Source organism: Pongo pygmaeus, chromosome 22, assembly GCF_028885625.2.
Source record: "Pongo pygmaeus isolate AG05252 chromosome 22, NHGRI_mPonPyg2-v2.0_pri, whole genome shotgun sequence".
Taxonomy (NCBI): Eukaryota; Metazoa; Chordata; class Mammalia; order Primates; family Hominidae; genus Pongo; species Pongo pygmaeus.
In genome coordinates this window covers 52,277,326-52,299,178 of record NC_072395.2, presented here as the reverse complement: position 1 = coordinate 52,299,178, position 21,853 = coordinate 52,277,326, and the positions used below count along the sequence as shown (strand labels likewise).

Genomic DNA, 21,853 nt, shown 5'->3' with positions numbered 1-21,853 from the left:
GTGAGCTGAGATCATGCCACTGCATTCCAGCCTGGGCGACAGAGCAAAACTCCATCTCAAAAAATAAAATAAATTTAAAAAAAAAAAAACCTATCATTACCTTTCAACATTATACACACATATATGCAAAAAAGCAAAAGCACAGATGCTAATGCCAGTCACCCTAGTTCTATGGAGTCATAGGTTTTTCTTCCTTGCTGCTTTTCTGTACTTCACAAGTTCCGTTTTTTAAAAAAGCAGTAAATAGGTACTACTTTTGTCTTTCTAGGTATTATTTTTATACCTTTAAAACATTTGTCTTAAAAGCACATGTATTAATATTCATAAATGCATGGAATATCACTGGCAGAATCATAAGAAACTGGTAACAAAGGAAAACTTTGGGAAATTGGGGGACAAGAGTCGTAAGATGCACATTTACTGTAGCCTTTTCTCTATCTTCTGAATTCATCACCATGTTCATCATCTTTTAAAACAAATTGTAGGCTGGGCGCAGTGGCTCACGCCTGTAATCCCAGCACTTTGGGATGCCAAGGCGGGTGGATCAGCTGAGGTCAGGAGTTCAAGACCAACCTGGCCAACATGGTGAAATCCTGTCTCTACTAAAAATACAAAAATTAGCTGGGCATGATGGCGGGCGCCTGTAATCCCAGCTACTCGGGAGACTGAGGTAAGAGAATCACTTGAACCCAGGAGGCAAAGGGTGCAGTGAGCCGAGATCACACCACTGCACTCCAGCCTGGCTGACAGAGCAAGACCCCCATCTCAAAAAAAAAAAAAAAACTGTATAATTTCTAAAAAGACACAATAATGTGAAACATAAAGGACATTCACATTTCCCCTATTTAATCATCACAAACTATTCACACATGGGGAAAGTTAATAGCTGTGAACTAGAAATTTTTACCTCTAGCCTCAGTGAGATTTGTCAAAATTCTTGTAACAACTGAATGAGAATATCTTTAAGAGATACGGGTATCATCATGGACACTGTATGCGGGTGAGTGATCCCAGCAGTTCCCTAGGCACGCTCTACATGGCCGGTGCACTGCTGACTGTCCGCCATCATTTCTGCCTGCAGCTTAGTAAAACGGGAGTTAGGCACGTGCCCCCTTGGTGCTACATTTTGTCTGAAGGACTAGTTCCTGCAGCTTCCGTGTGCTGCTCTCATCTCCTCCCCAGGTTGGCTTCTCATCCTTTGTGGGCAAAATGTATCCCGTGTGGTGATGGACACTGGAAGCTGGTGTCCAGTTCCTCCACCAGGCTGTGGCTGCGTTCCCTGCTCTCTGTCCTTTCTTAAAGCTAAGTAAACTTGGTGCTGGGTAAGCCTGCAGTGCATGTGTGTTTGAGTAAGTGGAACCCAAAAGCTGCTCTGGTGGTCTTCAGCATGACAATAAACTAAAGGACCACAGCACTTTGTCTTTTCACAGTCCAATCAGCTAAAATAATGACAAACTACTTATTAGATCATTAGGAAACAAAAGAATACAAATATGAACTTGCAGAAACTAGCGAGAGAATTCAGCTTCACTGTGATATGGTGACTCGGTTAACAGCCACTTGTCAGTTGCGGGTGGCTCACAGCAAACACGTAGCTGTAAGGCAGGAAGTTACACAAGCACTTGCAAAGATTTTAATTAGAAAAAAGTGTTTTAAGGAACATTTAACAGAATTATACTTTTTGGGCCACACAGGTTATTGGTTCAGATTAATTTAATCAGGCCTTATAAGGTTTGTTTTCTGTGTTCCATTCTAAAGAGCATAATAAATATTAAATGCTTATAAAATGCACCTCATTCAAAATGCTTTAAATACAAAACACAAGTTGAGCACAAAACAATGCATCATGGTCTCGTGGATACTACAAAACACTGTAATGAAAAATTAACAGCCTCAAGTAAATAGATAATACTATACAACTCTTGTTCAACAAATGACATTTTAAAGAAAGGGAGACAAAGCCCACGCAATGTCAATTAGTGTTGTTCTTTTAACCACATTGAATGTGATTAAAGAAGAAATTTTCGAATTTTTAGTAGTGGTATTAAAATTAAGTTACTTTCTAAACTGGATTAAAAACAGCACTAAGTCTTCAAAGAACTTACTTAAAGTTGTTAGAAAACTTTGACTTTCCAGTTGGCAATATGACCAAAATACATAAAAGGGCAAATCACAAGTGACAGCACGGAGATGTCCCTAAACATTTCACGTTTCGTACAGATCTAGGACGGTGTCCGCTAGAACATACGTGTCATAAACTGGACTTTCTTGGCTCAATGACAGGTGTAGAAAATCATGATTCTTATAAGACTCTCTCATAAAGTCCAAGAACATACATATTCAACAAAAAAAAATCTAAACTGTGCACTTTTGTTTCTTAAAAAACAAAACAGTGTAAATCAGATTTTTAACCTAATAAGAGAAAATCCATTTTTAAAGTCTCATAGCTGTATCCATCTTCCTGTTCAGCTGAATGGATGAAGCACAATAGCCACAACTTTGTTACAGACTAAAATCCAACAGGTAATTCCAACACCACCTGAAAATAAAGAAATTCACCATGAGAGCGCGTACCAGCAGTGCTGCCCACATCTGTCTCTGTTGTCTTTAACTCACAGCAAAGAGAGTATTTCCATTCTTTTTGAGCAGTGCTGGGCTGAGGCGAAGTTTACGTTTCAAAGGTTCAAATTTGTCACTTTCTTTTTTTTTTTTTTTTTTTTTTGAGACGGAGTCTTGCTCTGTCCCCCAGGCTGGAGTGCAATGGTGCGATCTCGGCTCACTGCATCTCTGCCTCCCGGGCTCAAGCGATTCTCCTGCCTCAGCCTCCCGAGTAGCTGGGATTACAGGTGTGCTCCACCACACCTGGCTAATTTTTTTTTTTTTTTTTTTTTTTTTTTTGAGACAGAGTCACCCAGGCTGGAGTACAGTGGCACGATCTTGGCTCACTGCAAGCTCTGCCTCCCGGGTTCATGCCATTCTCCTGCCTCAGCCTCCCGAGTAGCTGGGACTACAGGCACCTGCCACCGCACCTGGCTAATTTTTTGTATTTTTTTTAGTAGAGATGGGGTTGCACCATGGTCTCGATCTCCTGAACTCATGATCCACCCGCCTCGGCCTCCCAAAGTGCTGGGATTACAGGCATGAGCCACCGCACCCGGCCTTCGCCTGGCTAATTTTATATTTTTAGTAGAGACACAGTTTCACCATGTGAGTCAGGCTGGTCTCAAACTCCTGACCTCAGATGATCCACCTGCCTCGGCCTCCAAAAGTGCTGGGATTACAGGTGTGAGCCACCGTGCCCAGCCCAAATTTGTCACTTTCTATAGAATCACAGGGCTGCAGTCTTTACTAAGCAGGAATTGCAGTGAACAGTGGACCCTGGGCTGAATTTCCCTTTCCTGCCAGAGAGATGTGCATTACTATTTATGATATTAATAGATTCCAAAACCAAACCTGTGAGATTATTTTTCCTTTCTCAGAAGGCATTATAAACAAAGCAATGTCTACCTATGCCTTTCTTGCCGCACCAATAATGGAGAGGCATACATATCCCCCTGTCCAGGAAGACAGGCTGCAAGAGTGGCCCATGGCCCTGCTGGATGCATGGAAGGGTGGCTGGATGCTTCTCTGGCCGGCAGTGCAGAGCTCCTGGCCTAAGCCCAGCTGTGTCAAACAAAGGAGAAGGGAAGGAAAGGGTGGGGAAGGGGACAGGGATGGTAGCTAAATTGGGAGTCTTTGAAACAGCCATTCCTGGCCAGGCACAGTGGCTCACGCCTGTAATCCCAGCACTTTGGGAGGATAAGGCAGGTAGATCACCTGAGTTCAGGAGTTCAAGACCAGCCTGGCCAACATGGTGAAACCCTGTCTCTATTAAAACTACAAAAATTAGTCGGGCGTGGTGGTGGGCACCTGTAATCCCAGCTACTGGGGAGGCTGAGGCAGGAGAACCACTTGAACCTGGGAGGCGAAGTTGCAGTGAGCAGAGATCACACCACTGCACTCCAGCCTGGGCGACAGAGTGAGACTTGGTCTTAAAAAAAGAAATAGTCATTCCTTTTGATACAGTATTCACCTCTAGCATAATCACAAATCACAACCGAAGACCAGCAAGGATGTGTGCTGCAGCATTATCTTTAATAGCAAAAAATCAGGACCGGAATAAATATCCTTCATCAGGAAAATTTGCAAATGACATATCTAAATGAAGAACAGCTACTGAAAATTCCTTAATAAAGAAATTTGCCAGGCAAGGTGACTCACGCCTATAATCCCAGCACTTTGAGAGGCTGAGGAGGGAGGATTGCTTGATGCCAGGAGTTTGGGACCAACCTAAGAAACAAAGCAAGACCCCATCTCTATAAAAAAACATTTTTTTCTAATTAGCTGGGCATGGTGGTGTGCATCTGTGATCCTATCTATTCAGGAGACTAAGGTGGGAGAACCACTTCAGCCAAGGAGTTCGAGGCTGTAGTGAGCTATAAGGGTGCCACTGCCAGCCTGGGCAACACAGCAAGACCCTGCCTCAAAAAGAAAAGAAAAAAAAGAAAAGAAATGTACTGATATGGTGCTATGGTCTGAATGTTCGTATCCCCTAAAATTCATATGTTAATATGCTACCCCCACAGTGATAGCATTAAGAACTGGGGCCTTATGGGAAGTGACTAAGTCACAAGGGCAGAGTCCTTGTGAATGGGATTAGTGCCCTTATAAAACAGGCCTAAAGGAGCTTGTCCTTCCACCATGCAAGGACATAGTGAGAAGACACCATCCATGAACTGGAAAATGGGCCATCATCAGACACCAAATCTGCCGGCACCTTGATCTTGGACTACCCAGCCTCCAGAACAGTGAGAAATAAATTTCTGTTGTTTATGAGCTACCCAGTTTATAGTATTTCACTTAACCCCAACAAACTAAAACATGTGGGAATAGGCTTACCCTATAAAGTAAAAAGGAGGTACAAAATGTTATGTGCCAGGTGACCTTAACTATATCAAAATAAATGGGGAAAAAAAGATAAAGAAAAACATATCACAGCATTAAAAGCTAATAGGAATCTTATTTTTTATTTTATTTTATTTGAGACAGATTCTCACTCTGTCACCCAGGGTGGGGTACAGTAGCGTGATCTTAGCTCACTGCAACCTCCCTCTCTCAGATTCAAGTGATTCTCACACTTCAGCCTCCCAAGTAGCTGGGATTACAGGCACGCACCACCACGCCCAGCTAATTTTTTGTGTTTTAGTAGAGATAGGGTTTCACCATGTTGCCCAGGCTGGTCTCAAACTCCTGAGCTCAGGCAATCCGCCCACCTTGGCCTCCCAAAGTGCTAGGATTACAGGCGTGAGCCACTGCACCCAGCTGGGATTTTTAATTGATAGCTATATTTCTAATCATCCTATAGTGACATGTACTACTTTTAATATCTAAAAAAAATTTATCTTCAAAAATAAAATAATGTGGCTGGGCATAGTGGTTCATGCCTGTAATCTCAGTACTTTAGGAGGCCAAGGCGTGAGGATCACTTAAGATCAGGAGTTTGAGACCAGCCTGGCCAACATGGTGAAATCCTGTCTCTACTAAAAATATAAAAATTAGCTGGGCGTGGTGGTGCATGCCTGTAATTTCAGCTAGTTGGGAGGCTGAGGCATAAGAATTGCTTGAACCTGGGAGGCAGAGGTTGTTGCGGTGAACCAAGATCACACCACTGACTCCAGCCTGGGTGACAGAGTGAGACTCTGTCTCAAAAAATAAAAAATAGAAGAATAGCCAAGAGCAGCAAGTGCTACAGAGAAGCCAACCATAATAGGGATTGAAAAGATACAGAATTTTAGAACTATGGCTAGTGTTTCAACGGGGTATCAGACTTGACGTATTGGGCATGGATCCCGGAAACAGACCTAGGACTGAATTCTAGCTTTGCTCCTTAACATTTTGGTGACACTGGACAAGTGAAGTAACTTTTTTAGACCTCAGTTTCTTCATGGGAAGCCTCGTGTGAGGCTGAGACACAAAACCCTGCTCACTAAATGGATGGTGAGGAGGATGTCAGGCTAACTTAATCTACCGCACACCTCTACATAAGCCTAGCCACACTCTTCCACTGCATCTTCCAGAAAATTCTTACCTGCTACTCTAGTAGGAAAGGCTACCAGGCGGTCTAGAGGGGTTATCCATTTACTCGGCACGACAGCCACCGGGACAGAATAATACTTCCAAATGAGTGAGATCATCAGGGCAGCCTGCAAAGACACCTCTGGTGAGCGAAGCAGCCTGCCAATCACACAACCGACCACACAGAAGGCAGGACAGGGAAATGCAAAAATAAAACCAGGAAAACTCTCCAGACTGAGCACCTCAAGCCTAGGAACCCAGTCCCCACAGACAACAGATGAGCACACACGGCCACTGATGTCCCTTGGTGAAACCTTGAATTAGAAAGTCTAATTAAAGATGAGCTTAGCAGCATGTCTGGAACACTGCCAACACGTAGGCAAGCCTTCCTATGTGAACTGGCATTTCACTGTTTTACGATGAATACAATCTACACATAATTTAAATGAGCTGATAAACTAACCAAAGTCTCCCATAACACGGGTGTGCTTTTCTCACTGAGTATCTCCTCTGAGTAGCCAGACTGTATGCTCAACACACCTGATTAGTGATGAAAGCCATCCTTGGAAAAAATAGTGAATTCTCCCACGTACACCAGTGTTAGCAAGGCATGAAGAGGTGAGCCCTGTGTAAGTTTCAATGGTGGGGGATGCTTTATTTCCCTCCATCCCCCTGCAGCATTCCTTCGACTGTCATCTGTCCCCTTCCTGGCTTGAACAGGCCGCTCAGAAGAGACATGAAAGAGAGCTGCTGGCCTAACTCCTTGTCTGCAGGAAACTTATCTCTTAGCAAATGACAGTGCCTCAGAATCAATTTCCTTAAATATACCCCGACAAACTAAGTTTTTTTGGGGGTGGGCTTGAATCCTTTCCCTTGGTACTTGATCACATGGTACTGCAGCTCGGATATTTATGGCAGCTGCTAAAGGTGTCTGGGCAGCACAACTGCACTCTTGGGGCAGAGCAGAGCCCAGCAACAGCTCCAGGAGAGGCTAACAGGCAGGGAGGCTAGAAGCCAATTCCAGTCGGAAAAGCTGGTTCTCTACCTGGAGGGTGGAGAGTGCGCATGAAGTACACCAGGTAACAAGTAAGGGCCAAAAGTACTGAAGATCTCAGAAAAAACCGATGTCATCTATAAGCTTCTTGCTTCATCCCACCAGGCCCTTCGAACCACACTGGGATGAAGGCATGGTGAAAGCTCTCCAAGAACTTACTTCACAGTTCATCTGCCAAAAAGCCCCAAACTTTAACAACTCTCCTCAAGAGAAAGGCTTCCTTTTAGTCTGACTTATAGAACGAAAGTGTTTAGAGCTCCGTGTGGGCAGGGACACACGACACGACAGCTGAAGGTGGAACAGCCCGAACTCCCAGCCCTGGATCTGCAGGCACCGCTCTGGAGGCCGGGGTCACCAACTCCAATGACCCGGCTGACGCTCTAGCACACTTACCTGCAATACGTAGAAAGCGACACTTATCACCCATTTTATCTTGGCTAATTGAGCTGTCCGAGCTTTCACTGAAAGGAAAAACAGGATAAAAAATTATGTCAGTCCTGAAAAATTAACAAAATATTCAAATACACAGAAATGTTATTTTCCCTTATAATACACTTTCTGATTATAAATGGAACAATCACTCAACATATTTAGAAAATATAAAATAGAATTTTTAAGTCACCCACCATCTCATTATGCCATTATTTAAAACAGTATCCTACTCAGATTGAGATGCGAATAGCTTTAATTTTGGAAACTCTTAAAAACGACTCATGAAATCAAAGATTCTTTGTATAATACAGTTACCACTTACCCACAGGACTAAATTTTCCTCCCTATTTCCCAGTCTGCACAGCACACGAATCCCTGGTGGGAGTCCAGCTTGCCCTGGGCCAGGACAGGCCCCCTTTGTCTGTTTTCCTAGCCACAGAGGCAGCTCTCTGACTGTGCACACACTGTGTACGGGGTCCCTCGGCACACAGGCTGCCCTGAGAAAGCGTTCTTCATCACAGGAGACTGGACCCGGGAGGTGACACTCGGAAGAGGACACTGCTGGGCATTTTTCTAGAGAGTGGAATAAAAGCCTCTGGGAATCCACTGTGAGACTTTTTTTCTGGGCTTCTCTCAGAAAAGTGATGAATTTAAAAATGAAAACCTACAATAAAGAGTTGGGTCTGAGGAAAATCTGAGAGGATCTTAGATATTTCTGTGCTTAGAAAGCAAAGGTTCACCAGCAAATAAGAAGAAAGTAGTATTATTACTGAGTTTCCTCCAGATAACTTAAAAGTCTCCATCAATATTCAGAACATCCAAGAAGCAAAGCATATATTCTACTAATCTTTACATACAGACTTCTCTATTAATCAGCTCTCATGAAGCCTTCAGGCTGCAAGGGACACAGTACCGTGGGTTTTGAGCTTATCCGTCATCTTGTTGATCTTTCTTTCCAGCCTGGCGTATCTGGCAAACTCATCCATCATGTTGACTGTGGAGAGCTCCTGCTTCATGTCCTGGATCTCCGCTCTCATCTGTGACTCCTGCTCCGCATCCTTCTGTAGCACCCTGGACATCTGGCAGGGCGGACAGCGGGGATCAGCACCTTCCAACACAGGTCACAGGAGGGCCCCCCAGTCCCCCACTACTTTCTGTCTATGCCCTGACCACTCCGTGACCCAGCCAGTTGTGTGTTTCCCTGCAGGACTGAATGCAAACTGGGGCCGTGAGCGTTCCCAGGACTGATAAGAGTAAAGGCTGTTGCTGGAGAACACTGGGAGATTCATCCTGCTGAGAAACACCTACAAACTAGCCCCGCCATGACAAAGTCCTTCAACTCCCACATACACTCCATACCCCAACCCCCTGGTGGCAGACAGCCCTAGGTAAATGTCCCTTTCTCTCACTGGCTGTCCCGGGACTGCCGCAGCTCTTTTCCCGTCATGAATGCTGTGGACTTACACCCTGGCGTTTAGTGCTTCTTTCTTTGGAATCCCAGCCGGCCCCATCTCCAAGCAGTCTGGAGTAGCCCCTTAAGGGAACTCCCCTGCCACTGCTTTTGAGGCGACTCCAGCATGGGTTTGGCCAGACAGAACCGGTACACCTTCCTCCAACATCCTACTCCCGCCTCTGCCAACTGGGCAAGCTGCCCTCTCCCTACACAGCCAGCCTCTGCTGCCTTTTTCGGCTCCCTATAACCACCACAAAAAAAAAAAAAAAAAAAAAAAAAACTCATATCCAAATTGCTGTTCAAACTATATTTTTCCTTTTACAGATATGCCCATGAATTTGCTCCAATACAAATGTTTGTCTCTTTCACTATAACTAAAATTGCAATTATGAAATGAAAACCAATTCCATCACCAGAGCTGTTATTCCAGTGACAGGGAACATGTATCCTTTCCCCTCCCTGAAGAATTCAGTCTAGATTAGACAGGGCAGAGCAAGGTGCAGGTGCAGGGTAACCGTGGTGAGGCAGGGGCCCGGGGCAGAGTGTCAGCGCCCAAGCTCAGTGCAGAGGGCCGTCCCACGGAATGGCACCCTGGCAAGAGGCATCGGGGCCAGGCATGGTGATACAGGGGTCCCCAAGAAAGGGCAGCCTGACACGGGAGTCAGGGTCTGTAGGGTGAGGGAAACGGACATACAAGACAAGAAGGAACCCTGCCAGTGTCGGAGCCCAGGTGGGGAGAGGCATGCATTCACATGGGTAACAGTGGGCGGTGGACACCAGAGATTAATTACAAAAGGGTGATCACAGAAATAAACATACTGAGAGTAACGGAAGCCAGTCTTCTCACTTTCAGCGAAGACACTTAGAAAGATGCCTCGGCCTGGCATGGTGGCTCAGCCTGCAACCCTAACACTCTGGAGGCTGGGGTGGGAGGATCTCTTGTGTACAGGAGTTCAAGGCTGCAGTGAGCTGAGATCATGCCATTGGACTCCAGCCTGGGCAACAGGGTGAGACCTTGTCTCAAAAAAAAAGAGACAAAAGAAAAAAGGCCGGGTTCGGTAGCTCATGCCTACAATCCCAGCACTTTGGGAGGCCAAGGCAGGTGAATCGCTTGAGCCCAGGAGTTCGAGACCAGCCTGGGCAACATGGTGAAACCCTATCTCTACAAAAAATATGAAAAATTAGCCAGTTTCATAACCTGGTGAAGGAAGGAAGGGAAGAAGGGAGGAAGGGAGGAAGGGAGGAAGGGAGGAAGGGAGGAAGGGAGGGAGGGAGGGAGGCAGGCAGGCAGGCAGGCGTCCCGGAGAGAGGCAGAATGAATCTTGTGGTGTTGGCTTAGAATTGGAGATCTGTGGTTTCCACAGATAGGCAGAGAAATACAGACATAAACAAAGAGGCACCCTCCCCAGGCTGGCCTGGCTGGTCCCTGTGAGCAGAGGGGCCCCCGCATGACCTGGAGGCCCGCCTGCGCCACCCCCGCAGGCCCCTGTTCCCTGCACCAGCCCCAGCCATCCACTCTCCAGGGAACGGCCCCCGCAGGCCCCTGTTCCCTGCACCAGCCCCAGCCATCCACTCTCCAGGGAACGGCCCCGGGCCACGGCACCGGGAGGGGAGGAGTGACTGGAACGCAACGGAGGAGTCGGCAGTGGCCGCCAGGTGGCGCCCACAGATCTGCCGGGAAGGCCTAGTCCAAGGACTGCGCGGGCGCCCCAAGACCAGATCCCTCAGAGGCGCCTCTGCCACCTACCCCAAGGGATCAGCGAACATCCCCAAATCCCAGTCTCACACCAGCGGATGAGACACAATAAGAACACAGCACTGCCTCTCAGAAATCCCTACCAAGTATCAGACATGCCAGTGGGCGTCCATTCTGCGAAATCACTGGCCTCTGACACCCACAAATGACAGCCATGAAAGTCAAGGGAAGACTGGGAAACTCCTCCAGACAGGAGGCTAGAGGCCGGGAAATGCAACGCATGATTCCGAACTGGGTCCTTTCCCTGCTAAGGACGTTACTGCAAAACGTGGGGAACCTGCATGGGGTCTGAGGATCAGATGGTGGTAACGTACTTGACGCCTGCATCAGATCTCGGCTCACTGCAACCTCGACTTCCTGGGCTCAAGCGATACTCCCACCTGAGCCTCCTGAGTATCTGGGACTACAGGCCTGCACAACCACACTCGACTAATTTTTTTTTAGTTTTAGTAGACACACGGTTTCACTATGTTGCCAGTGAACTCCTGAGCTCAAGCGATCCGCCAGCCTCGGCCTCCCAAAGTGCTGGGATTAAAGGCGTGAGCCACTGCGCCCGGCCCCCAAGATTCTTTTGAATACCAAAGTATCTGGGAATGAGGGGGTTCGGGTTGACAACTTCCAAATGGTTCAGGAAACAAAATCAGTTATCGGTATTGACTGTATGCGTAACTTTTCTGCACATTTGTGTTTGTTTCGAAATTTTAAAAATATATTAATAAAGATGAAATGTTACAGTATATCTAAAGTGTGCCTGGCACACAGCAAGCACACAATAAATGAGATCCCCCCCTCCCCCTTCCAGCTCACAGGTCTCCTCCGCCTGCCGCACAGTAGGGACAACTCTCCAGTTAGAGCTTGGAAGCCGAGTCCCGCCAGTCGCCTAAGGGTGTCTACGCATGCGTGCGGGTTCTGACCTGCCCAGTGATGCCTCCTATCAGCGCCTGCGTGATGAGGCGAAAGCGGGGGGGGGGAATGGGGGGATGGGGGGAGTGGGGGGAGTGGGGGGGATGCGGGGGGTGTCCAGGGGCCCATGCACAGCGTGTTCACTGCAGCGCAGCTTCTGGCAGCCTTTGCGCAGGGAGTAGGGGGTTCAAATCCAGCTCTCTTTGTGGTGCCTCTGCCCTGGCCACTACCCAACACTATAACTAAAGGAGCTATACTCCAGCCTGATCCACTCTGGAGAAGGAAATAGGAATGGGCCAAATTCTCTTAGACGAATCACAAAATTATCTTTCAAAAGCAAGGAAAATCTACAGACACTGCTAAGGACTTTTTGATAATTTCGCCTTATACAAATTACACTTCAATAAATCTGACTTTTAAAACCATATTTTAAAAAGAAAAAGAGATTCCAAGACATTATTTAGCATTATAGGGAATACAAAAAACAATTAACTCAGGAATGGGAGGTGAGTGAAGGCAGAAGGGTGAACTTCAGGAAAACTGAAGGCAGCTTTGTAAGGTTAACAAAAACAACTGGTGCTTGAAAAAATAATTACATCTATTACATGTATAAGCACAATAAAAATTGTCTGAGCCAGGCGCAGTGCAGTAATCCCAGCACTTTGGGAGACTGACGCGGGAGGATCGTTTGAGCCCAAGAGTTTGAGACCAGGCGGGGCAACATGGCAAGACCCAATCTCTACCAAAAAATTAAAAATTAGTCAGGTGTGGTGGTGCACGCCTGTGGTCCCTGTGGCCCCGGCTACTCGGGAGGCTGAGGCGGGGAGGGAGGGATCACTTAAGCCCGAAAGGTTGAGGCTGCTGTGAGTTATGATGGCACCACCACACTACAGCCTGGGCAACAGAGACCCTGTCTCTAAAAAAAAAAAGGTTTAAAGTATAAATTTGCAAATATGTATCAATGTTAATCCAAGACCCACATGTAAGTGTTAAAATGTTCTAGAATTATGCAGTGTAAGATTTAATATGAATCTAAATGTAATAATGCAAATATTAATTTTTAGAACAAAAGTAAATCTCTGAATTAATTGATAGCATGACAACGTGCACAGCCCGTGCTCGTCCCTGCCAGCAGTAGAGCAGGCAAACCCAGGAACCACCAACTCAGGTCACCCTGAGTCCCTGAACACAGGGGACAGGGTCTTCCAACTCAGGAAGCTCCAGATCCTCAACAGCCCCAGATGCCACTCTCGGCCAGGACCCCCGCCGGCCAGGGCAGAGAAGCGGGCAGCTCTCCAGGCTGCCAGCCCCAGTCCTTGGCTGCTGCCCCCACGAGAGCCCCACTGGAGGCCCTCCCGCACATGCGCACTTCACCAGCGCGCTTCTGAGTCATAGGATTCTGGGGCAGGTCCTGTGAAGCAGAGAGTCGTCCCCGTAAACTAATACTTGGGGACCATCCCCAAGCCTGGTCCATGGCAGGGACTCACTAAGCAACGGCTCAGAGGAAAAGGGTGTGGGGGCGGAGGGGGTGCTCACTAAGAAGATGACCACAGAGGCAAACCGTGCAATATCCTCCTCTCTTTTCAGTCCCCTAGAGGGAAAAGGAGGTGGCCACTCTTTACAGCAGAAAGTGAAGGATAATTGAAAAAGTTGAATCTGAAAGGGCACTTGACCCGTAAGCCTGGAAGGCAACACACGCAGCGTCCTTTAACTGCAAAGCTAGGGTTGCGAGAAAGGGCCTCCTGGCGCCTGCGCAGTGCGTGTGGCTCGTGTGGCCACTCAGCCCACACCAGCTCTGGGACGCCTGCGCAGTGCGTGCGGCTCGCAGGGACCCTGAGCCAGCGCCTAGGGTGCCTGCATATGCGGTTTGCATAGACTCTGAGCCCGCGCCAGTCCTGGAGCGCCTGCGCAGTGCGTGCGGTTTGGGTGGACTCTGAGCCCGTGCCAGTCCTGGGGCACCTGCGCAGTAAGTGCAGTTTGCATGGATTTTCACCCCGCGCGAGTCCTGGAGCACCTGCGCAGTGCGTGCGGTTTGCATGGACATTGAGCCCGCGCCAGTCCTGGGACGCCTGCGCAGTAGTGACGTCCGCATGGACCCTCAGCCTCCGCCAGTCCTGGGGCAACTACGCAGTATACACCTCCCCTGCACCTGCAGAGCTGCAGAGCCGGTGCTCACCAAAGGCATCTTTGTTCCCCTCCTACAGCTGAAGAAAGTCCTGGACCACCTACTGAATGAACTAGGCTCTCTCAACCATGCGTCCCCGTGACCAGCCTGAAGAGGAGGGAGGATCCCAGGAAAATTCCAACCACGCCAACACCAGGGACTTGGTGTCCTTACCAGGCATCCCACCCCCACCGCAGCGGACAGCTGAGATCGCCTCCCAGGACCTTGCTAGGCTTAACTGGCCCAAGGACTTCTGATACTTCAGACCTCCTAAGGCCTCACGCGGGGTGGGGAGAGGGGAGGGGGGGACCAGTGCGGCCTAGACTGAGTGATGAGATCGGGGTGCTACCTCCCTAACTTCTGCTAGGACAAAAGCTTCAGAAACATCCCAACGGAGGTTGTAATCTAAGTACCTGAGCGTGGCCCCATCCCTGAGGGCACTGTTTTCCCAGTTCGACTTTCTGCTGCTTGTCCCGAGTCTTTCCCACTTGAATCCTCAAATCAGAGGCTGTGATGAAGTAGCCTCTGATGATGGTGAAGGGGCAGCATTTGACCCTACTGAAGACCAGCGCGTTCCTTACAGCTTTTCAGACCCTCACCACAAACCCAGTGAGCAGGCCAAACATCTCTATTACCGATTATAGGGTGGGTGTACTCTGCTGGGATAATAATTACGTTATCCTACTGAACCTGGCTAACAACAAGTGTTAACAATCATAGGGAAATGGGTTTAGGAAAGCTAACCGGGTTGAGGTTAGAGAGGCCATAAGGTTGTAGGAGGCAGCACAGGATGTGGACACAGGTCCTGAGTCACAGAGCAAGACCTGGCCTCTAAAAACAAATTATTTCGGAGGGTGGAGGGTAGGGGGTGGGAGGGAGACAATCAGGAAAAATAACTAATGAGTACTAGACTTAATAACTAGGTGACGAAATAATCTGTACAACAAACACCCATGACACAAGTTTACCTATATAACAAACCTGCACATGTATCCCTGAACTTAAAAGTTAAAAAAAAAAAAAAATTGTCGGCCAGGTGTGGTGGCCCACAGCTGTAATCCCAGCACTTTGGGAGGCTCAGGCAGGTGGATCACCTGAGGTCAGGAGTTTGAGACCGGCCTGGCCAACATAGTGAAACCTCATCTCTACTAAAAATACAAAAATTGGCTGGGCATAGTGGCGGGTACCTGTAATCCCAGCTACTTGGGAAGCTGAGGCAGGAGAATCTCTTGAACCCGGGGGGGGCAGAGGTTGCAGTGAGCCGAGATTGCGCCATTGCACTCCAGCCTGGGCAACAAGAGCAAGACTCTGTCTCAAAAAATAAATAAATAAAATAAATAATAAATAAAAATTAAAAAATAGGCCGGGCGCAGTGGGTCAAGCCTGTAATCCCAGCACTTTGGGAGGCCGAGGCAGGCGGATCACGAGGTCAGGAGATTGAGACCATCCTGGTTAATCCAGTGAAACCTCGTCTCTATTAAAAATACAAAAAAATTAGCTGGGCGTAGTGGCAGGTGCCTGTAGTCCCAGCTACTCGGGAGGCTGAGGCAGGAGAATGGCTTGAACCCGGGAGATGGAGCTTGCAGTGAACCGAGATCGCGCCACTGCACTCCAGCCTGGGCGAGAGAGCGACTCCATCTCAAAAAATAAATAAAAAATAAAAAGAATAAATAAATAAGAAAACAAAATACGTGTTGAAGAATATGGAGCAACTGGAACCCTTCTGCATTGCTGGTGGGAATGTCGAATGGTGTGGCTGCTATGAAAAACAGTATGGTGGTTTTTCAAAAAAATTCAACATAGAATTACCATAGATCCAGGAATTCCACTGCTGGGTATAGGTTCAGAAAAACTGAAAGCAGAGACTCAAAGAGATATATGTAAACATTTTAGCATTATCTACAATAGTCAAAAGGTAGAAACAACCCAAGTGTCCATAGACAGACGAATTAATAAACAAAATGTGGCCTATACATACAATAGGATACTATTCAGTCGTAAAAGGGAAGGAAATCCTCACTCATGCTACACCACGGATGAACCTTAAGGATATTATGCTGAGTGAAAAGAAGCCAGTCACAAAAGGAAAAATACTGTCTGATTCCACTTATATGAGGTCCCAAGAGTAGTCAAATTCACAGAGGCAGAAAGTACAATGGTGATTGCCAGGGAGAGGTAGGAATGGAGAGTTGTTGTTTAATGAGTGCGAGAGTTTCGGTTAGAGGAGATAAAAAAAGTTCTGGGATGGGGCCGGGCGTGGTGGCACATGCCTGTAATCCTAGCAATTTGGGAGGCCAAGGAGCGCAGATCACTTGAGGTCAGGAGTTTGAGACCAGCCTGGGCAACATAGTGAGACCCCGTCTCTACTAAAAATACAAAAATTAGCCGGGCATGGTGGCAGGTACCAGTAATCACAGCTACTTGGGAGGCTGAGGCAGGAGAATCGCTTGAACCTGGAAGGTGGAGGCTGCAGTGAGCCAAGATCAGGCCACTGCACTCCTACATAGGCAACAGAGTGAGACTCTGTCTCAAAAAAAAAAAAAAAGAAAATGTTCTGGGAGCTGGGCCAGGTGCAGTGGTTCACACCTGTAATCCCAGCACTTTGGGAGGCCAGGGTGGGCGGATGGCTTGAGGTCAGGAGTTTGAGACCAGCCCGGCCAACATGGCAAAGCTCTGTCTCTACTAAAAATACAAAAAAATACCTGGGCGTGGTGGTGCATGCCTGTGGTCCCAGCTACTTGGGAGGCTGAGGTGGGAGGATCACTTGAACCTGGGAGGCAGAGGTTGCAATGAGTCGAGATTACACCACTGCACAGAGCCAGACCCTGTCTTAAAAAAATAATAATAAAGTTCTGCGATAATGGTTGCACAAAAATGTGAATGTACTTAATGCCACTGAACTGTACACCCAAAAATGATAAAGATGATAAATTTAATATTATGTATATTTTACAATTAAAAACAAGAAGATGAGCATGGGCCAGCTCATCAGGAGTCTTTTATGCAATGCCTGAGACATCATCTTAAAGACTGGATAGCTTCAGGAAAGATTCTGAAGGAGACTCAGGGGTTAAAAGAGAATTCCCTATATCTCAGGACAATGCAGACAGTAGGACAACTGAGAGAGTAAGAATAGAGTTTTGCACAAAACAGGCACTCAGTGAATACTGGTGGAATAAAATATCCTCCACTACTACCAATTTATCTTAGGAGAGAAAAGCAAGAACTGTTTTCCAAGACAATGCTGCAACGAATGCGCCCAATCTTTGAGGTCTCCGTCTTTGCCCAACAGCTCCTCATTTCTGCTGTGGGCATACAGAGGGCGCTCATTCTCGGGGACAGTTCCCAAGGTACCCCCGCCTTCCATGGACACACCCCACCACGCCCTGTGCAATTTGCCACCAAATCCCTATCCCTGCTCCAAAAGGCAGTCAAATCTCCACCTCCAGTCACTAGGTGGATGACTTAGTGCCACTACTAAATTCTCTGAGCCAGACTCCTCCAGGAGGTAAAGGAGGATGGGATAATAATACTCACCTCTCCCAGCAGCCGTGAGACGGAGGTAATGTACTCACTACCTGGCAGAAAGAGAGTGTTCCCCAACCTGGTTGCTCCCTTGGATATTGAAGGCATCACGCTGTACTGAGATTCTCTCTGCACCTGTCTCCCACCCTACCCACCCCAAGAATGTGGGCTCCTGGACGCTAGAATCCATCTCGCCGGGACCTGGAACAGCTGACTTCGCCCGCCAGGCCTCTGGGAAACCCTGGCCGAGGGCTGCTCGAATGCCTCTGGGGACCAGGATTAACGGAAACGAGGCTGACAGCGGGGCACTTGGAACTCCCAGTGTGAGGTTCGCAGCCGCCACCCACAGCGAGAAGAGTCCTGCCACGTGAAAGCGTGGCCCAGGGTTGCCGGGTGTTTCTCCCAACCCCCTAGAACCCAGAAAGTCTGATTTTGGGGTAAAGCGTCGCACCTTTTGGACGCTAACAACTATCTCAAAAAAGCTTACGGACCAACCAAAACGCTACTACGGCCTTCAGTCGCCCAGTTGAGACCCCTGTACCTACGCCAGACCTGCCGGGGGACTGGGGCGGCATCCCCACCGGCCCTTGGGAGGCCAGGCAGCCACTTACGAAGGATGAGAAGGACGGGAGGAGGATCCTAAGAACATTGCACCCAAACACGAAGCTGAGCACCAGCAACCACGCCCAGTGGTCGGCCGCGGCTGAGCTCATTCCGGACGCTCCTGGCTGTGCTGGGTCCGCTACGGCAGCTCCATGGGGACCACAACAACAGCGTCGACCGCGCCTGCGCGGTGAAACCAAGCGCCCCAGAACAGGCGCGCCGACGCTCCTGCGCACTGCGTCGCCCTCGCGGGAGGCGGGGTCGTTTTTTCCTCCCGCTGCAGTTGAAGCGATTAACACGTTCCAGGTTTCTCCTGGGCCTTCGGCGATTCCGCAGCCTTCTCGCACCCACCTCTACTAAACCAGTGTTCTGACGTCCGTGTTTCTTTTTTTCCTTCTTTTTAAAATTAAAAGCCTTCTCATAGTACCAAACTCTGGTTTCAAGTGCTAACGACTCCCTGCTTTTGTCATAATTAGTACTTTCTTTAAATTAACTTTTAATACTAGATAAGTTTAAGATAAACTCTTCCATAAATAGAAAACTACCGTAATTATAGTAGCAGGTAACTGTCGTGTTCCAAGCAGTTACATGGAAAATGCCTTACGTTTTCGTTCCAGAACCAAACACTGTAGTAAGTCTAACCAATTTACACAACTGCATACCCGAAAAATAAGTTTACTAGAATGCACTGTTCACAATCATTAGTAATAGTTAATAAAGTAACCTGAATCTAGGTGAAGATCAGGTTTTGCAGCGAAAGAATCCCAACTCAAATGTATGCATAGTGGGCAGGGCGCGGTGGCTCACGCCTATAATCCCAGCACTTTGGGAGGCCGAGGCGGGCAGGTCATGAGGTCAAGAGATCGAAACCAGCCTGGCCAACATGGTGAAACCCCGTCTCTACGATACAAAAATTAGCTGGGCATGGTGGCGCGCGCCTGTAGTCCCAGCTACGCCGGAGGCTGAGGCAGGAGAATCGCTTGAACCCGGAAGACGGAGGTTGCAGTGAGCCAAGATCGCGCCACTGCACTCCAGCTCTGGCGACAGAGCGAGACTCCGTCTCAAAAAAAAAAAAAAGTATGCCTAGTGGATAAAGCAAGACATGTTCAACTGTCTCTTCTGCCATGCTGCCATGACTGGTTTCTGAGGACTAATTCCTAATCAAAATGATGCAAGATTGCGGGTACACTGGCTCACGCCTGTAATCCCAGCACTTTGGGAGATCTAAGCAAGGTGGATCACAGGCCCAGGAGTTTGAAACCAGTCTGGGTAACATAGTGAGACCCCATCTCTACAATAAAATATAAAAATTAGCCAGGCACTGTGGCACGTGCCTGTGGCCCCAGCTACTAGGGAGGCTGAGATGAGAGGATCGCCTGAGCCCGAGAGGTCGAGGCTGCAGTGAGCTGTGATCACACCACTGGGCTCCAGCCTGGGCGACAGAGTACAACTCTGGCTCATTATTATGAACCAATTAAAATAATTATGCGGCTGGGCGCAGTGGCTCAAGCCTGTAATCCCAGCATTTTGGGAGGCCGAAGCAGGTGGATCACCTAAGGTCAGGAGTTCGAGACCAACCTGACCAACATGGCAAAACCCTGTCTCTACTAAAAATACAAAAATTAGCTGGGTGTGGTGGCGAGCACCTGTAGTCCCAGCTACTCAGGAGGCAGAAGAAGGAGAATCGCTTGAACCTGGGAGGCAGAGGTTGCAGTGAGTTGAGATCGCGCCATTGCACTCCAGCCTGGGCGACAAGAGTGAAACTCTGTCTTAATAAATAAATAAATAAAGCAAGAGGCTGTGGTTCTACAAATTTCTGTGTCAGGAAAACACGTGAAGCAAAACTATTCTGTAGTGGTAGAGTGAATTCTTTCCCTGAAAGGACTTATTGGTTAAGTGACTTCTGAACTGACCAAAACAAAGAGCAGGAGCCTGGCTCTCCTCCATAGCCTTCCGTTCCACCTGGATGGACCACGCAGCACGGCAGCCAGGCTCCTGGCTCCTCTCTCAGTGGAGATTGAGATGGATTTAGAAGGAGAAACTGCCTCTTGAAAAGTGATGACAGGCCAAGCACGGTGGCTTATGCCTGTAATCTCAGCATTTTGGGAGGCCGAGGTGGGTAGATCACCTGAGGTCAGGAGTTCAAGACCAGCCTGACCAACATGGTGAAAACCCATCTCTCCTAAAAATACAAAAATTAGTCGGGCCTGGTGGCGCATGGCACACGCCTGTAATCCCAGCTACTCGAGGCTGAGGCAGTAGAATCACTTGAACCCGGGAGGCGGAGATTGCAGTGAGCCCAGATCGCGCTGTCGCACTCCAGTCTGGGCAACAGAGAGACTCAATCTCAAAAAACAAGAAAAAAAAAAAAAGAAAAGTGATGACAGCCCCGACCCCTCTGGACCCCTTTCATCTGCCCCCAGTCTCTGCCTCTGGCTAAAGAGAAGTCCACCACCACACCCCACTGCCACCTATCTTCAGGAAAAGGATTACCTAATTCCTGGACAGTCGAGAACGCCTAACAAAAAAAAAAAAAACCGTGGAGCATGTCCTCAACTTTGCAGCAGTGGTGGGAGAGAAGCAGCAGCACCCGGGCTTCACAGGCAACCCAGTCTGAAGAACTCAACCCTCTCCTGTTGCTTCCTGTGAGCAGCACTTAACAAAAGCACCAACAATGGAAGGCGGAGACCCCCTTCCAACACATGGAAAGCAATGTAAGAGCCAGGGTGTTTCAGCATGAGTCATCTACATCTAGCACAGGTTAAGATAGTAAACAAAGCTCATAACAAGAACAAGACTGTTCATTTCTTAATGTTGCTGTAACATAGTACCATGAGCTTAGTGGCTTAACTTTATTATCTCACAGTTCTGGGAGAAAGACACCTGAAATGAGTCTTATTGGGCTAAAAATAAAAGCAAAGCTAGTTCCTTCTGGTGGTTCATGGGAGAATCCATTTCTCTGCTTTTTCCAGCTTCTAGAGGCTGCCTGCGTTCCTGGTCTTGCGTCCCTCTTCCTTGTCAAATGCAGCAGGCACAGTTCTCTGACTCCTGCTTCCATTGTCACATCTTCCCTGGCTCTCCTGCTTCCCTCTTTCAGTCTAGAAGAATCTATGTGATTACACTGGATCCATGTGGCTAAACCAAAATAATCTCTCCATTTAAAATTGTTAACTTAATTACATCTGCAAAGTCCATTTGCCACAAAAAGTAACATATTCACATGTGCTGAGGATAAGGTCGTGGACATGGTGGCGGGACAGTATTCTGTCTACTGTAAATACCATAATCATTTGTGTAAATGAACCAAGATGGCAGCAAGAGAAACTCCACAGAGAAGAAGCCTATTATTGGTTTATTAATGAACATGGTGTTGGTTGCCAGAGGAAAACCATAAGCTTCCAAGCACCACTGGAGAAATAACATCAGTTGCTTCCAATCAATCACTGTTAGATGAATCCAGGCACATGCCCCACCTCAGCCTGACCTGAGAATAGGGTAATTGGGACATATGTCAGAGGCTCAGGAGTCCCTAAAAAAATTTCAAATAGAGAATCTTTTTAAAATGTCTGAACACCTTTTATTGCACATAAAATGCACCTTAAAGTGGACAAGATGGGAACCAAACATGGAAATCTGTGAGTTGAATAAATCCAGTGAAGAGTGTTGGCTTCAGCCAAAAAGCAATATAAATCATGAAAATAAGTGGATTTTAAATTCCTGGTCAAGTCTGAGCCTGTAATCCTAATAGTTTGAGAGGGTTTTGAACCCAGGAGTTCAAAACCACACTGAGCAACATAGCAAGACTTCGTCTCTACAATCAATCAGTCAATCAATCAATTCCTAGTCAAT

General features: G+C 47.7%; 1 protein-coding gene across 4 annotated transcripts; it reads right to left on the bottom strand.

Annotated features, from left to right (window-relative positions):
- Window positions 1–1,610: 1,610 nt before the first annotated feature.
- GET1 (guided entry of tail-anchored proteins factor 1) lies at window positions 1,611–20,639 on the bottom strand. 4 transcript variants are annotated; one of them, XM_054468789.2, is made up of 6 exons: window positions 17,943–18,205; window positions 17,414–17,454; window positions 8,514–8,679; window positions 7,562–7,629; window positions 6,128–6,242; window positions 1,611–2,539 (listed from the first exon to the last, which is right to left on the bottom strand). In XM_054468789.2, the coding sequence occupies exons 1-6, from the start codon at window positions 18,112–18,114 to the stop codon at window positions 2,466–2,468; spliced, it is 636 nt and encodes a 211-aa protein (XP_054324764.2). In that variant the 5' UTR covers window positions 18,115–18,205; the 3' UTR covers window positions 1,611–2,465. The 4 variants fall into 4 exon arrangements, with proteins under 4 accessions (XP_054324764.2, XP_054324765.1, XP_054324763.1 ...); XM_054468790.2 differs by lacking the exons at window positions 17,414–17,454; window positions 17,943–18,205 and adding an exon at window positions 20,498–20,639; XM_054468788.2 differs by lacking the exon at window positions 17,414–17,454 and having other exon boundaries at window positions 18,013–18,229.
- Between the last annotated feature and the right edge of the window lie 1,214 nt (window positions 20,640–21,853).